At 42.9% G+C, this 18,499-nt stretch overlaps 1 protein-coding gene across 2 annotated transcripts in view; it reads left to right on the top strand.

Moving 5' to 3' along the window:
• The first annotated feature begins 11,144 nt into the window (after nt 1–11,144).
• Nucleotides 11,145–18,499, top strand: part of gabrd (gamma-aminobutyric acid type A receptor subunit delta) — a 29,273-nt gene continuing 21,918 nt past the window's right edge. For both annotated transcript variants that reach the window (XM_078425062.1, XM_078425061.1), the window contains exon 1: nt 11,145–11,468. In XM_078425062.1, coding sequence (XP_078281188.1) covers nt 11,404–11,468 — 65 coding nt within the window. In that variant the 5' untranslated portion in view covers nt 11,145–11,403. The remainder of the gene's footprint in view (nt 11,469–18,499) is intronic.

Raw genomic sequence — 18,499 nt, 5'->3', positions numbered from 1 at the left:
GGCATCTTGGTTGCCATGGACGAGTTGGGCTGAAGGGCATGCTTCCATGCTGTATGATTGTATGACACAGTATTGTCAGGGAGGGAGTTCCTTAAGGAGGAACTCACTGATGATCTTGATGGAATGACAACTCGTATCCAAGTGAGGAAAGCATGCAACATAGAGGTGAACCTGCAGGTGGTGATGTCCCAATGTATCTGTTGTCCTTTTATTCTGTCAGTGAAAGTTGCAGTGGAAGGTGCTGTCAAAATAACTTTGGAGAGTAACTGCAGTGCATTATGTGGACTTGAAGTCACAGCAGATGGAGTGATGATGGATGGAGTGAATGTTTATCTTAGAGAGTGGTATGTCATCAAGCTAATTGGTCCTGTGTGTGTTGAGCTTAGAGTGCTCTCGGAGTCACTTGACACTGATTGACACCTTTGACATTTCTCTGGAGCAGTGTGCTATTTTTGGTCTTTGCGCTTACTATACTCTGTTTAGTGTAGTTAAAGCCATTGGACAAACCTGTAATAAGGTAACAAAGATGCCACCAGCATCCTCGTGGAGTCTGGATCATTTACAATGTGGTGTCTGAATTTGACCCAGCATGAATCCCAGTCTTCCACTGAGCTTTATTCATGTGGAATAATACAGCTTAGGAGAAATAATTTCAAAATATAGGGCAGGAATTTTACAGATCAAAACCCTAACCTCTAAACCAAAGAAAGTACCACTATTTATTTCCTGGTGATTTTCCTTCAACTTGTGGGCAAATGATGCTGACATGGATTGAGCCATTGATGTGACAGATCTCCCTCATTTGCCATCTTGTGATATAAGGCCAACTTGTGATCTGCCAGTTCAAAGACACATATTGTACTGATGGCTTTGATTATGTGTCATGTGTACATACCTTGTCCTGTAATTTTATTATTGATTTACATTCAATGTCATGTAAGGTCATGAAATGAAGTCTTATATGATGTATGCCACATAACTCAGAACTTGATGGCTATTCTCCACGCCAATAATCAATGTTTCAAGTTACCTCCAAATATAATAATCAAACAATATATAATACCATAAAAATTAAACAAAATATTTAAGGTCCAATCACATAAGTGACATTTTGAAATCCAGTGCATTGATTTTATATATTTTGAAGAAATAGGAAAAGTGAAAACAAGTATATTCTGCATACAGAACGTATACTACACACCAAAAACTCATTTTACATGATGGAGTTTGTAACAGTTTCACCTGAAACTGACATCATGGACGAAAACCTCTCAATCTCAATGTGAGGAAAGTTTAAAAATAATTAAACTTGAAAAGCACCAAAACAGTGGGCATGGCGGTACTAGAGAGAAGGTGATTTAGTTTAGAGATACAGCGCGGAAACAGGCTCTTCGGCCTACCAAGTCCGCACTGACCAGCGAACCCTGCATATTAACACTCCCTTCACACACTAGTGACAATCTTACATTCACACCAAGCCAATTAACCTACAAACCTGTACATCTGTTTTGGAGTGAGGGAGGAAACCAAAGATCTCAGAGAAAACCCGTGCAGGTCACGGGGAGAACGTACAAACTCCGGACAGGCAAGCATGTGTGGATGAACCCGGGTCTTTGGCACTGTAAGGCAGTAGCTCTACCGCTATGCCATCATGCCGCCCAGCGAATTGAGTTAATGTGAGTCTAGAAATACCTGAACAATAATTTTGACAAATGTATAATCCTAAAATCTAAGTTAGTTAAATCATATAAACTGAAGGGGTGTTGGCCAAAGGGCATCCTTTTTCCCAGTGTATCATTATCAATGCAAACTTGTCCCTAAACTCTGCACAGGGCCAAATTTGGAGTGCATTGCCAACGTTGTTGGGGACCATCTGTTGGGCTGGTCAGCCTTCTCTGCTGCAAGGAAACAGGGCAAGGAAATGGAGTGACACAGGCTGTAAAATTACACAAAGTGCGGGGGTAACTCAGCGGGTCAGGCAGCATCACTGGAGAACATGGATAGGTGATGTTTCGGCTTGTGAACCTTCTTCAGACTGATTGTTGGGGGACTGTCCTTTTGAGTAAACCAGCATCTGTAATTCCTTGATTCTACAGATTGTAAAACCGTTGCCTCGGTACTGGATCCCCGCTCCAGTCCTGACCTGAAGCGCTGTCTATGTGGAGTTTGCACATTCTTCCTGTGACCAGGTTGACACAATAGACTGCAGTTGCTGGAATCTGGAGCTAAAGAACGAGGTGCTGCAGTAACTCTGCGGGTCAAGTAATATTTGTGGAGGGAAATGGACAATCAACATTTCAGACCAAGACCCTTCATCTATATTCGGATCATCAGCACATTAATTGCCACAATAAATTGATAAATTGCCCCTAGTGTATAGATGAGTTGTAGCATCTGCAGGAAGTTGATGAAGGTAGGTTGTTGTCTGTATAGAGTAAAAAAATATACACTCTGGTGGAGAAACTGAGCAGGCCAGGCAGCATCTGTGGAAGGAAATGGACCGGCATGGTTTTGAGATAGAATCCTTTTTCAGACATGGTGTAGGCGGTTAAAAAGTTCAGTAGCAGTTCAGTTTAGTTTATTGTTACGTATACCGAGGTACAGTAAAAAGCTTTTGTTGCATGCTAACCAGTCAGTGGAACCAATATAAAGAGGTGAGCAGTAGGGATGTGGCAAGAACTGGCAGGTGATACGTGGATCCCGGTGAGTTGGGGTAATTGGCAGATGGCATCAGGTGGGAGAGAGTAGGATGGAGATAGCGACAGAGACTGGGTAAGAAGTGGAGACTACAAAGGGCTGCAGATGATGAAAACTGTTAGGAAACGAAGAATGAAGCCAATCTTCATAGTAAATCTCGGTGGATAGCTGGTATTCTGGGATGGAGACAGAGAGATCCAGAAAGCGGAGAGAGAAGACAGAAATTGAATTTGTGGATAGGGTGGAAGTTAGTAGCAAAAAATAACAGTGGCAGATTAAACTTGTCCCTCAGAATTGTAGCAGGCTGCATGTGCAGTTTTGCCTGCCAATCTTTGATTTCCATTACCAAGGCCAGTTCTCATCCTATTGGCATTTCTTCAATTGGCTCTTTATACACACAAATTGTCTTTGACTTTGCAATAAATTGTTGTGTTCAAGACTTTGGAGAGGGACTTCAACCAACATCCATTTGCTTTGGAGATAAGGAGTGCTTTTGCAGTGAGCCACATCTGACACTGTAGGAACAGTGAAGAGTGGTAGATTATGGGGCAAACCTTTCACAAAACTGTTAATGTTAGTTTTATTAATGTTAGGTTTTGCTTGGCTGAATCCTGCTAGCTTGTTAAATTCTTGTGTATTATTCTTAGTTGTTGATGACAGGGTATCTTCACTTTCAGCTGCTGTGCAGCACACCAACATGCCTCCAGGCCTGACATTCCTAAATTGGTATTTTATTGTTCTGTGATGTTTCAAAGACAACATAAATGGTGCAAGTCATTTGATGTGGCTTACATCTGCTCAAAAATTGGCACATTCAGTTCCCTGGTGATATTTTATATAGAATTGCAGTGTGTGACTGCAAATCATTCTAAAATTTGGCAAGAATGCAGAGAAGATTTACGAGGATGTTGCCAGGACTGGAGGGTCTGAGCTTAAAGGAATTTGTTTGGCATGTTGGGAGTTTATTCCTTGGAGTGTACGAGGCTCCTTTATAGAAATGTATAAAATCATGAGGAGAATAGATAGGATGGATGCACCATCTTTTTCCGAGAGATGGGGAATCAAAAACTAGAGGATATTGCTTTAGGGTGAGAGGGGAAAGGTTTAATAGGAACCTAAGGGGTGGCTTTTTTCACACAGAGGATAATGAGTATATTGGACCGAGCTGCCAAAGGAAGTAGTTGAGGCAGGAACAATAACAACATTTCAAAGACAGAAAGGACACAAAGTGCTAGAGTAACTCGGTGGGTCAGGCTGCATCTCTGGAGAACATGGACAGACAATCTTTGGTTCGGGACCCTTCAGGTACATTTAGACAGGTACGTGGATAGGAAAGCTTTGGAGAGACAAGGGCCAAATGTATGCAAATTGGACTAACTTAGATGGGGCATCTTGGTCAACATGGACAAGTTGGGACAAGGGCATGTTTCCATGCCATATATCTCTCATAATCAATTTTAATACTGTTCACCCATCAGCAAAACTTAAGCAAGCGATTTATCAACCACTGTCCCACCTGGATCGCTTTGTCTTGAAATATAACAACATCCATGTCAATAGATTATAGCAAAGGCAATAATGTGTGGCTGGACTGGAGTTTCCTGAGATAAATTAGATTACAGTCAAGTGATTCTACTGCATCCTATGGTGTTGTAACTCCATCCTCTGTAAGCAGGAGCTGTGTGATTTCCAAGCAACTAAAGTCAAGTGGCGAGGCTGTTGTGGAATTTGCCAGAAAATCCTGATAGAAGCAAATTAATCCATGACTTTCAATGAGTTGGCCAAGTACATAATTTTCTGGATGACCAAGGCAGGCGAATGTAGGAATATTTTGAAATTGTCCAACAAGAAGCTAATAGACTGAGGAGCCTTCTATGCTGTGGTCATTATATTTCCTTAGTTATTTTCTTCCCAGGCAATACTGAGCTGCATCATTGCCTTTTAGAGTTGAACTTCCCACATGTCTTAGATTTCGAGCTTCAGTGCCATGAGAACCCGCACCACTTACCCAAGGACTGACCAGTGGCCCCTATCTGCCTGAATTTCCACAAGTCCCTAGTCTCTTCCTGCCCACTCTCCAACCATTCCAGGCGCAGTGTTGGCTGGCTGCTTGTTATAAGATCTCTCAATTAGACTTGCTGTGACTGCTTCTTTGCTACAGGTCTGGGGAATTTACTGAGCCCAAGGGAATATATCCTAGTAAGCCACTTGCCTCTTTGTCAGAACTCTGATCCAGTTCTACCTTGGAAGAACAGTTCTACCATGGAAGCTCTGGCTTTGTTAACAGCAAGATGAGGCTTGTGAAAGGTTTCTGCAAGGACTGCTTTTCTTTCCACCACATAGTTCGGCAATTACACAAATGCTTTATCTCTAATACAGGAAGACTGATTCCTTTGTACAATGTAAAGATTTTATTTTATGGCAGCTATATGACTGTCAATAATTGTTTATTTCCACAGTGTGACAGGGGTGGATTCTATACCTCGAGGAGCTGTAGATTCATATCTAGAGCTTGTATTTGAAAGAGTTCTGTATCACATAAATTTACCATTATATTCAGATCAGTGCACACCATTTGAGGAATCTATTAACAATGCCATTCATCCGTGTAGCCATCAACCGAGTACTAATTATAATAATGAAGTATGCTATCTAAACTGTAGCTTCTTCCCAATAGCCATCAGGGTCTTGAACACCACACAACACTTACCTATAACAATTAACGTTTATGGGCTGCCTTTGGTTGCACTAAGGACGAGGGTTTTTTAAAACTAGTATTGTGGTAATTACATAGACAATAGGTGCAGGAGTAGGCCATCCGGCCCTTCGAGCCAGCACCACCATTCAATGTGATCATGGCTGATCATCCATAATCAGTACCCCGTTCCTGCCTTCTCCCCATATCCCTTGATTCCGCTAGCCCTAAGAGCTCTATATAACTCTCTTTGGAATGCATCCAGTGAATCGGCCTCCACTGCGTTCTGAGGCAGAGAATTCCACAAATTCACAACTCTCTGTGTGAAAAAGTTTTTCCTCATCTCAGTTCTAAATGGCCTACCCCTTATTCTTGAACTGTGGCCCCTGGTTCTGGACTACCCCAACATCGGGGACATGTTTCCTGCATCTAGCGCCTCCAATCCCTTAATAATTTTTTATGTTTCTATAAGATTCCTTCTCATCCTTCTAAATTCCAGTGAATACAAGCCCAGTAGCTCCATTCTTTCATCATATGACAGTCCCGCCATCCTGGGAATTAACCTCATGAACCTATGCTGGACTCCCTCAATTAGTTTGTTGATTTATTTATTAATTATATATTATCTGTGCATACTGCGTTTACAAGCCTATTATGTGCTCCAAGTAAGAATATCATTGTTTCATGTATCTTGTGTTTATGACTGTTAGCAGACCAATTTCCCTCCTGGGATAAATAAAGTTCTATCGTATCGTTCCATTGTTGGTATATATGACAATTAAACACTCTTGATTTTTGACATTTGCTTCTATTGATATTTATCAAAAGACACCACGTCGGGGAGATCAATAATTTTATCAAAATCTCAGGGATTGTGGGCATGCGACAGTGTCAAAGGTAACTTTGACTTTGACTTGTCTGAGTGACTGCCAAGAAAGGTTTAAGTGCAACATCTACAAATGTAAACGATTGCATTTCCATGCATGAAAATTGCTATCTTTCATTCACAGAACAATTATAATTTTTTGGGGGTAGTTTATTTAACCCCTGCAATCTGTCTCACAATTGCATAAGATAATGGCTGATAGATGCACAGGTTGCATGTACCCATCTTGGTTGTGCGATCATTAATACTTTTGCTGAAAATAAAACCTAGCAATTTTAATTCTGAAACTTTTGAGTTACCTTCAGTCAAGGAGGAGATATTGTGTGTGAGTGAGTAAGTGAGATTTATCTGTTTATTTATTTGTTTGTTTGTTTATTTATTTCCAGCTCCCTTAGCTCAGCTACTCTGTTCTACTAATAGCAGTGCAGGAGAAACTGAATTTGGAATTATGCTTTTACAAAGAACTCTAGAAATGGGGCCTAAATTGACGCTTGATTTAAGCCACATAAAGTGACTTAATTAAAAAGGATCTCACTGTAGTTTGATTATTGGATATTAATCATGAGGTACAAGACCTTAAGTTTAATTCATGTTTTAAATCACACCTATACCAAAGAATTTATTCATATACAGGTCATGGCTTAATGACTTGATTGTTTTTTTAAAAAGATGACAAAGGTAATCTATGAGGGTTGGGCGATGAAAGTTGTCCACATGGATTTTAGTAGGGCAGTTGAAAAAGTTCCCCATGGTAGGCTGATCCAGCAGATTAGGATGTATGGGATTCATGGTGATTTGGTTAAATAGATTCATAAGTGGCTTACTGATAGAAGACTGAGGGTTGTGGTAGAAGGGAGTTATTCTGGCTGGAGGTCTGTAACCAGTGCGGTTCAGCAGGGATCTATGCTGGGACCTGTACTGTTCGACGTTGGAAACAATCATCCACCTCTGACACTCAAACACCATAATTTCAGTACTGATTGCAATTCTTAGCAATTACTGTGCTCTATTTGCTTGAAGTCAAAAGGATTATAGTAGGAGAACATGTTATAACTCAGGCTTTTGCCAAAAGTTTCCTCTGTGCCAATTCCATAAATAGACCAAGTCTGGAATAAGTTAAGATGTATCCTCATCGTGTGTCAGCTATCAGTTTGGGAAGCCTACTCTCTGGAGAAAAAAAGAAATTCCCTTTTGCATCTTGAGGCAATACACTTTGAGATCACAGACAACAGGATTACATCTTTCATAACATTTATTTAATGGTTAAAATAATATATATTCATTCCAAAAGGATACCCTACACAATAAAGACCAGAATCAGCCTTCAGGCAGACTTCCTTTCAAAATCCACTTGGAATTTGGTAGTTCTTGGGATTATTTCAGTTTCAGTCTGCGATGTTCCAGGAGGGAGGCTGAACATAGCTTTGACGTTATTATATTCATAGGGCAGGGATATTTTTATCAGCAAGAATGATCCAGAATTCCTTGGAATGCTGAGGCAAGCATGTTCCTCTGAACGTAGTTTAGTTTAGTTTAGTTTAGTTTAGAGATACAGCGCGGAAACAGGCCCTTCGGCCGACCGAGTCCACGCCGAACAGCGATCCCCTGGTAACACCATCCTACACACACTAGGGACAATTTACACATACACCAAGCCAATTAACGTACATACCTGTACGATACCTGAACGTCTTTGGAGTGTGGATGGAAACCGAAGATCTTGGAGAAAACCCACGCAGTCACGGGGAGAACGTACAAACTCTTTTTTTTGTAAACAAAACCCGTCGTCAGGATCGGCACTGCAAGGCAGCAAATCTACCGCTGTGCCACTGTGCCAACCTTTAGTTTAGAGACACAGAGCAGAAACAGGCTCTTCAGCCCACCGAGTCCGCACCAATCAGCAATCTCTGTACACTAGCACTATCCTACACACTAGGAACAATTTACAATTTTTACTGAAGCCAATTAACCTACAAACCCGTATGTCTTTGGAGTGTGGGAGGAAACCAGATCACCCAGGGAAAACCCACGTGGTCACGGGCAGAATGTACAAACTCTACAGACAGCACCCCTAGTCAGGATCGAACCTGAGTCTCCGGCACGGTGAGGCAGCAACTCTACCGCTGCGTCACCGTGCTGCCCCTCAATCCACACTTCACTGGGACTTATCTTCCAGCAGCAGTGTCCCCAAAACCACCATTGATTTGATTGGCAGGACCCTTGTTATCATGTCTTTCAAAAGTGCTTTGACTGCTGTTTATTTCTGATCCCCAGCCTGAGATGACTCTTAAAAAGCTCAAATGCATGTGAATTTCTCATGTCCTTTGCACATTTTTCTGCCTTTCACGTCCAGATATCAACCCAATCCTGCCTGTTGGGCCTGCCTGTGGGTCTACATTCTCTGGTTACCCAATCCCACATCCCTGACTGGACCCACCTATCTCAGGTCAGCTGTAGCAGTCGCAGTTCCCTGTTAGACCTCTCCAATTTTACAATACCGCAACGTGATCATGCGGAATATGGTACAATATCCATTTAATCCATCTACACCACGCTGGCTCGGGAAAGCAGCCAACATATTCAAGGAGCATTTTCACTCCAGTTATTCCCTCTTCACCCCTTTCCCATCAGGTAGAAAATGCAAAAACCTGTGCATTTAAAGAACAGCTTCTTCTCTTCTGTTATCAGATATTGAATAGTACTAGTATGTAAATAAAAAAACAAATACTCAGAGTGCAGTGCTGCTGGAGATCACCAGAGCGCCCCTCTGGCACCACTGGTCTGAAGAAAGGTCTCGATCCAAAACATCACCCATTCCTTCGCTCCAGAGATCCCGCTGAGTTACTCCAGCATTCTGTGTCTATCTTCGGTATAAATCAGCATCAGCAATTTCTTCTGACACATAACTACCCGACGGACCACGGCTGTGGACTGGGAATGCGGCCGGAGGCCTTTATCGCGATGCTGCGGTCTCGATGCCTCCCGGATCGCCACGTAGAAGCCTGGCCCGGGCGAAGCGGCCGACTGAGCCCACGGCTGGGGCCCGGGTCAACACCACAGAGGCGTGAAATGGGGCGTGGACAGTGGTGAGGCCTCGGTGGCGGCAGCGGTGAAGCCTCATGATGATGGGGCGGCGGCGGTGGCGATGCCTTGCGGGTCGACCCACAGTCGATGAGAGAGTGGAGGACCGCTGTGAGGGGAGGGAGGGGAAGAACAATGGAGGACCCGGCGTGGATGGATCGCCATGTGTGGTGGGGGGGGGGGGGACGGGACAAAAGGAGGAGCCGCCGTGCTTTGAAACTTTGTCATTTTTTGTACACTGATTCAAATCTGACATTGAAATGCATTAAAAGCTAAGATGCTGAAAATATGAAATAAAAATGTTAAAAATGCTGGAAACACCCAATCAGACAGGTAATATTATAATAAGAGAAACGTTTAGCGTTTCAGACCCGTTATGTGATTTATGCCTTTCGGGGTCAATGCAATATTTTGTCATATTATTAAATTAAGTATTTTTATGTTTTATTGTACTAGTTATACACTAGGATGTAGTGATGGGCTATAATCTTGTTTGACCCTCTTTGGAGACTAGCTTGCCCCCTCCAGCAAAATCTGAAATGACGCCTGTTTGACAGCTCCGACACCTGAAAATGAGCACTGCAAATACTGCACCATTGTTGCCTACCTCCCACTATTGTTCCTCTCCCTTTTAGTCCACACTTCCCTTGGACTTATCGTAACAGCAGTAGTGTCCCCCAACCAGCTCTGATTTGATTGACAGGTACAAAAACCCAACACCATTCTTGCCTGCAGCCCACTTGCAGTTCCCCTGTCTTCTTTGTCCACACAAATACAGATGCTTTTGAATTTCTAGATCCACGCATTTCATAGCAGAAGTCACAGATTACAAACAAAATGGCAGATATCTACAACAGAGCATGGATAAAATCAAAAATAAACACAAAGGAAAAGGAATAGGTGACCTTTCTTCAGATTGGGAGTCATGGGAGAGGGAAACGAGAGGTATGAAAAGGTTCAGAACAAATCAGAGCTGGCACCCATGACCAAGGAAAGGTGGAGCCCACAATGGTTCATTGTTGGCTGGGGAAGAGGTGATTATGAAATATGAAATATCTGAAATATGAAATATAATATAACATGAAATAATGAAGGGTTATATGGGTGCGAACAGTGGAACTAGCAGGATTACTATGGTGGGGAGGGGCAGAGAGGGAATGCAGGGGTTACTTGAAATCTTGAAATCAATATTTATATCGCTAAGTGGTATCACTTTAGTGATAAAATCATTTTAGTTTCATTTTCTGTTTTGAGAAGCCAACCTTTACTGTTGTCTCCAACCCTTTAGCACTTTACCCTTCAGCACTGAGAATCTTGCGTGCAGTTCTGGTGGCCCCATCACAAGAAGGATGTGGAGGCTTTGGGGAGGTTGGACAACTTGGATTGCTTTCCTGGAGATCTGCTGAGGAGAGATAAGTTAGAAGTATGTACAATTATGAGGCATAGACAATCAGAACCGTTCTCCCAGGGGAGAAATGTCAAAGACTAGAGGCATAGCTTTAAGGTGAGAGGGACAACGTTTTAAAATGTGCGAGGCAAGTTTTTTACATGGAGGGTGTTGGGTGCCTGGACGCACAGCCAAGGGTGGTGCTGGAGGCAGATACCATCGGGGTGTTTAAGAGGCTTTTAGATAGGAGTGTGGTCATGTTGGGAATGGAAAGGCAGTGGAGATTAGTTTAACGGCATCATATTCGGCACGGACATTGTGGGCCGAACGGCCGTGCTGTGCTACTCTATGTTCTATGTAACGTTGATTGATTTGGTGGCGGTGGGCGGGTGCAAGGACTACAGCGGGGCTGCTGCACTGACTGGGAGGAGCTGGTACTGCTTCCAGCGAGCAGATTGCGGGCGTGTGCGAAGAGGGAGAGCTGGCACCCGATCAGGTCTGCTGATAACTGTGTTACCCCCAGCGACCCGAGCCGAGGAGTTACCTCAGGCTACAAGATGGAGAGGCGGCAGTTCCTCGCACTTTCGGTGAGATCCATCGCGCCCAGGCAGACTCCCCGCTAAACCCACCGGCAGCTCCGGACTTCAGCGAGATGACATGGAGTTTACCATTTTAATGCTCACATCTCTGCTTCTACTTCAGCAGCAGCACAAGTGTGTACGGTAAGTCATGGTTGTTCTTGTATTCGTCCCGACAAGGTCGGTCCACTTCTTCCCATCCATTCACTGAAACGCGCAACTTTTAGTAGTGAAAGGCAAGGGATTAATTCCGCCAGTTGTCAGCGTAAGAGAAGTGTGTGCGCGCGGGTAAATCATACAAATATTGTCTTAGCTACTCATTGTTCATATGCACGAATAAATAATAAAAACAACACAAAGTGCTGGAGTAACTCAGCCGGTCAGGCAGCATATCTGGAGGACATGGATAGGCGGCGTTTCGGGTCGGGACCCTCCTTCAGCGTGTCCTTCACAGGTGCTTTCTGACGCCCTGAGTTCCTCCAGCACTTTGTCCTTTTTTTTATTTTGCTCAAGATTCCCATATCTGTAGTTCCTGGCGTCTACAAAATTAAATAGCTTTCCTATACCGCGAGCCCACGCACAGGGGCGTCTAATTCCATGTTCTCGTTAGTGTCAGAGTGTGTGTACATTCCCGCGCACGCAACCCCATCTCTCCCAAGTCATTCTGAAGAAGAGTCCCGACCCGAAACGTCGTCTGTCCATTTCCCTCCACATTGCGGCCCGACCCGCTGAGTTCCTCCAGCACTTTTTTTGTTTTGCACAACATTCCATCATCTGCAGTCCCTCGTGTCTCCCATCTCTCCTTTATCGGGGCATGGTGGACGCGGGTACACCCCTTTCCCCGATGCGCCTTGTCAAAGAGCTGAGAAAAAAACGAATTATTGCAAATGAATCACTCTTTTACAATCTGCAAACATTTGTAAACCCTTCTGCACTGACCCATTTTCGTCTTCCGAATGCTTCTCCGTTTAATCTCTTTCCTGCAGAATTATCACTTTCCAATGGAGATATTTTTAACATACTCTACACGTTTAAGCTGGAAAAGGGATCACAGTTGCATCCCACTGCGTAGTTTTGTTTCCACTGTAACCTAGATTTTGGTTTTATAATCAAAATTCAGCAGAGAACATTGACCAACGGGTGTGTGCTTGGGATTTCGCCATGGAGTCAGCATTCTAGATATTTTTATTTTAGACACTTAATGATAAACGTTTTAGCAAACAATAATGCATCTAACCGACTGCTTGGAGTTAATGCAACAATCACTGAGCAGCTCAGATGAGTCCCAGATGCTTATCTTCCTCATATTCCAAAATTAATTCTCAGTTTTAAAACCTTATCTACATACCCTTGGAGCAAAATCATTAATTGTTTTATCTTCAAACTATGGCTCCAATTAATGATTAGATCTCCTCGCTCTGTGCCAATCCTGTATACCAGGGACGCTCAGATTTAGATTTATTATTGTCAGGTACAATGGAAAGCTTTTGTTTGCCAGATATCTAATCAAATCAGATAATACTACACATGAATATAATCAAGTCAAACTCAAGTACAAAAGATAGAGCAAAGAGCAAGATATTGAGTGCAGAATATAATTCTCCGCATAGTAGCGTAACCGTTTCAGAGTCTAATGTCTGCAACGAGGTAGGTTGGAGAATCAGGACTGTACCTTAGCTTATGGAAGGACCATTCATAAGTCTTCTTCAAAACTCAAGGACAAAAGTTAATTCAACCATTAAATCAAATGATAGTTGACAAAGATCTGATTTCACCTGTCTACTATTGCGAATGCCCCATTCAAAGTGTGTTTTGCTGATGACATTTTTGCCAGATTAACTTTTTGCAGCAATTTCTCCATACATAGAGTGGCCGGAATTCCTTCAGGTACGTTTTTTGAGTGTGTTATGGACCCAAGGAAGATCAGAACTAAGCTCAAAATTGAGCTCTGGGTATTATGCATGCGGTGAAGGTGTGCTGCAGGCACATGTGCTTCCACAGGGATGCCTGAAACACGGCCCACATCAATATTGGACGGAGTAGCCTTCAGGCGTGCTGAGAGTACAGAGTTCTGCATGTGCCCACAACATTGGCACAACGATTCTCAATTCCAGTCTCGTGTGTTTTACCCATGTAAACAATGTCATGAGAGATCATGGGGACTCACAGTTATATATATTTCTATTTGCATTAGCAGAGACTGGTCGCATTTTGTTTTGCATGACTGCATATATGCACAATTTTGCACATTATATTAATAACTATCAGGAAATTGGCCTGCACATCCAAATGCAACTTATCTAGTGTGCCTGACATGTTGCCTCATGTCAAACACACATCACATCTGGTGTCATTTAAGAGGTCTTTTGATAGGCACATGGACATTCTGGGAATGGGGCAAGGTATGGATCATGTGAAGGCTGATGGTACTAGCTCATTGTGGCATCATGTTCGGCACACACATTGTGGGCCGAAGGACCTGTACCTGTGCCGTACATTTCTACATTCTAAGTAATGAGGTTGTCTACTGTACAGCGACCGTTCACTTATTTAATAACAGAAATTGGCTCTTGTCAAGGAGCATAACCCAGCTACAGAAGGCCAAGAGACACAAGGACCACCCATGGGAATATTAAAGTTTTGCCTACAGTCTCTACTAGCCTAACTCTTCTGTGCCCATTAACGTCACTGACAACGATTGCATCACCGCAACATTATGCACCATTGCACTAGATCCTGTGATCATCGGCCCCTTGATGAGTTTGCACCTCACGGTACCGCTTTGGTTTCTTAAGTGTATAGTCCCAGACAAGCAAGAAAACTATGCCCCCTCCCTATGGTCCCCATCTCCACTCTGTTCTCCATCACCTCCTTGCTGGCCTTTGTGGTTTGGTACAGTGGCTGCCATGGAGAATGTTCTTTCAGAGTTGACTTGCTTTTACAGTAGTCAGTATTGCAATGATAATGACAGCTGTGAGATCTGTGGGTAAAGCTTCACTCCATGATATAGAGTATTTATTTTATTGTTGGGTTCGGACAGCTCACACAGCTCCTGTTTTGTGTGCAAAAAAAAGAATGAATCTCAATTTTAGGTAATTTGGTTTTCATGAATAGGAGCACGCCACCAAATAATTCACAATATACTTTTTTGGCTCCTCTATGTATGCTAGACAAGATTCTCATATTTCTATACAACCTATGTGCCTTCCTCTTTATGTGCCTCCACTTCCAGCTAATTCGATGACCTCCAACTCTTTATTCCTTTCTCTCTCAGGGATAGGGAAGTTGTTGAACCTAACTTGCATGATTTCTATTGATTAAGCCTCGAGTTATCTTCTGTACTTCATTAAGTTCATTCCCTGCTCCACTCCCTGTAGATCTATGACTGTGTGGCCAAGTACGCCACTAGCTCGATCTTTAAGTTCATCGATGATACCACTGTTGTTGGCTGGTTCAATATCAATAGTGAGACAGAGTATAGTTAAAGGATTGGGAATTTTGTTGCATGGTTCAGAACAGTAACTTAGCCCTTAATATCAGTGAAATGAAAAAGTTGTTTGTTGACCTAACGAAGCAGGGGAGTGAACACAACCCTGTCTTCATCAACGGAGTTGCTGTAGATATAGTCAACAGCATCAAATTTCTAGGCATCCTTAGCACTAGCAACCCAACCTGGTTCCTTCACACTGATGCAGTGATCAAGAAAAGACACCAGTATATTTATTTTCTTAGGCATCTGAGAAGATTTGGCATGCCTATGAGGATTCCCTCAAACTTCTACAGATGCATTGTCGAACAGGACACATCACAGCCTGGTATGGCAACTGCTCTGTTCTTGACTGCCTGAAACTGCAGAGCCCGGTGAACACATCCCAGTCCATCACAGGCTCATCAGTTTTTTCCATAACCCCAATTCTGTTGCATTAAGATGACTGGAAATATCATCAAGGGTGCCTACAGCCCTGGCCATTCCATTTTCTCTATTCTACCTTCTGGGAGAAGATACAGGTTAAACACACAGTTGTCCAGATTTTAGGACAGCTTCTCTCCCACTGCTAGCAGACTCCTGAACCATTCACCTCTTTCACACTCCCTTCCTGGAGGTGCTGCCACACACTCTTACTCTTAACTCTACCTCATTTGGTTATTCTGTTATTGCGCTTTGAGGTTTTTGTTGTGCCTTACTTCAGATTGCATTAAAATCTTTGCACCATTCTGCTGTTATGGCATCGTCATTGCATTCATTGTTATGTCTATCATTATCATTGCATATTGTGTGATCTGTGAACATGTGACAAGGAATTTCATTGCACCCTGGTGAATAACTAATAACTAATATGAATCTATCATACTGCTCCCTCTTTTCTAAGATCCTCTTTTACGAGGATGTTTAGTTTAGTTTAGAGATACAACATGGAACTGAGTCCACACCGATCTTCGATCACCTGTTCACACTAGTTCTATGTTATTTCACCTTCTCGTCCACTCCTTTCACATTAGGGAATTTTTTTACAGAACCCAATGAACCTACAAACCCGCATGTCTTTGGCATGTGGGAGGAAACTGGAGCAAACAGAGGAAACCCATGCGCTCACAGGGAAAATATGTAAACTCTGCACTGACAGCACCCGAGATCAGGATTGAACTTGGGTCTCTGGTGTTGTGAGGCTGCCAGCACTTGAGCAACATAGCTATAGGGAGAGGTTGGGAAGACTAGAACTTTATTCCTTGGAGCACAGGAGGGTGAGGGGTAATCTTATAGTGGTGTATAAGATCACGAGGGGAATAGATGGGGTAAATGCACAGAATATTTTACCCAGAATAGGGGAATCAAGAATCAGGGGAGAGGGAAATATTTAATAGGAACCTGAGGGGCAATCTTTTCACATAGAGGGCGGTGGGTATATGGAACGAGCTCCAGAGGAGATAGCTGAGGCAGGTACTGTAACAATATTTAAAAGGCTTTTGGACAGGTACATGGTTAGGAAACGTTTAGAGGTATATGGGTCAAACACTGGCAAATGGGACTGGTGTAGAAGGGGCATCTTGATCGGCATGGGAAAGTTGGGCTGAAAGGCCTGTATCCATTCTGAATGACACTTTGACTCAATGACTCCAACATTCTCTCTCCTGATGCCCTTTCTCTTTCGCCCAACCTTGTCCTCCTTCACCAAAGAAGCAAATCATGACCATAGGATAGCGTAAGGTGTTTGAAAGTTGATTGCCTGTTCCTCCATCGCCCCTGTGTCGCACTTAAGCCATTGATTAATTCCTGATTAGTTTTGATTACTTTTCAGATGAGGCTGTTTTCAGTAAGGTGACTGTGTATGCACACTGCTTTGGCTGGAACATCAGAACTGAATCAGCAGTCAATTATTACTTCACAAGCATTGCTTATTGAATGCAGCAATTTTTGTGAATTTTTAGTCAGTAATGATTTATCTGCCAGTTTTAAAAGGGTCTACACTTTTTTAAAAGGCTCTAAAGAAGCTAAAAGCTAAATTAATAAACCATGAAGTGTCACAATATAATTGGAAATACAGCTAAGAAGTGCCTACTCTGGGAAATAAAATGGCACACTTTAAAATATTGTAATGTAAAATGCGTGGGTGGGATAGAGGTACAGCTCCTGTGACCCAGATTCGTGTCCTGACATTTATTCCTATATTTGTGCATTTGCACATTCTCCCTGATCATGTTTGCTTCTTCAGGGTATTCTGGTTTTCTCTTACATCTGAAAGTTGTGTGGGTCGGTAAGCTAATCAGCCGCTGTAAAATGCCGTAGTGTGAAGGTGGGTGGTAGTATCTGGGGAGAGTTGATGCGAAACTGAGGAGGATAAAATGGGATTAGTGTAGGATTAGAGTAAATGGGTGCTCGATGATCAGAATAGCCTACTTGTCTCCACATTGTAGGACTACGAGTCTAAAAATGATTAAACTATAAGGATAAGTATTAAAGCCAATGCCTTCTAGGGTGACTTGTTCTGTGGAAGAGACAGGCTGCTGTACTATTGAGGGAACCAGACACAGTACATTATGCTATGGAACATTTCTGTGTAAGGATTTGCAACCTGAGGTCCTATCAGTAATGTGTGCAGCTTTTGCCATGGGGCGAGGATATTCCATTGGTGACTTTACACAGGCAATAAAGCGATGGTGCATAATGTTGTTTTACAGCAATGTCCTCATAAAGAATGAATTTTAAAAATACATTATTTTATAATATTTGTTTGTCTCCATGACCACCTCTCTTTTAGGCAGTGCAGTTCTCTCCCACGTCTCCTCCTGTAGGTTCGCCCCTAAGCATGAAATCTGTGCCTCATTGTCCTTGTGTCATCAGCTAGTGGAAACAGGTCGTAAGAATTTGTTACCATAATATTTGATTTAGATTAACTCTTCAACCTGTCACAGGATGATAAAAATATAATCAGAACTTGACATAATTTCCAATGCAATGATTTACTTAGAAATTAGTCCAAGTTGTCCTATTATAAGTCACTCCCTTGACAATTGGTACATGGCTCCAGAATGGATCTGTTGAGATTTGTCTATTCTTCATTGATTGCCTCTCTCCCTGCCCAAGGACTCATTTCTGATCACGAACCAAATCACCGCTCCCCTTACTAATCCCACATTATTTTGCCGGATCCAACATCTCCTGCATTGGTGCAGCACCCTCTCCTCCCCCCCCCCCTGCACCTCCCCCCTACCCCCCTCCCCTCCCTTCCCCTCCCCTCCCTCCCTTTCTCCCCCTCCCCTCCCTCCCTTCCCCCCTCCTCCTCCCTCCCCCTCCCCTCCCTAAAGAGATGATGGTGAGTAAGGTGGGCCTAAAATTGTCATGCTATCGTGTACCGTTTTGGCTGTAGTTCAGGAACAAACAAACAAACAAATGAGAGTTTTAGTATATAGATGTGCAGGGCAAGTTTTTTTACACTGAGTATGATGGGTGCCTGGAACGTGCTGCCAGGGTTGGTGGTGGAAACAGATACGATTATGGCATTTAGATAGGCATGTGGATATGCAGGCAATGGAGGGATATGGATCATGAGCAGCAGAGGAGATTAGTTTAACGGCATCATGTTTGGCATGGACATTGTAGACCAAAGGGCCTGTTCCTGTGCTGTAGGGTTTTATGTTCTTGCAAAGTACCTTGGAATGTTTTTACTACATTAAAG

The sequence above is a fragment of the Rhinoraja longicauda genome, chromosome 30 (genome assembly GCF_053455715.1).
Source record: "Rhinoraja longicauda isolate Sanriku21f chromosome 30, sRhiLon1.1, whole genome shotgun sequence".
NCBI lineage: Eukaryota > Metazoa > Chordata > Chondrichthyes > Rajiformes > Arhynchobatidae > Rhinoraja > Rhinoraja longicauda.
The sequence above is the reverse complement of the archived record's forward strand: the minus strand, read 5'-3'. Positions and strand labels throughout refer to the sequence as shown.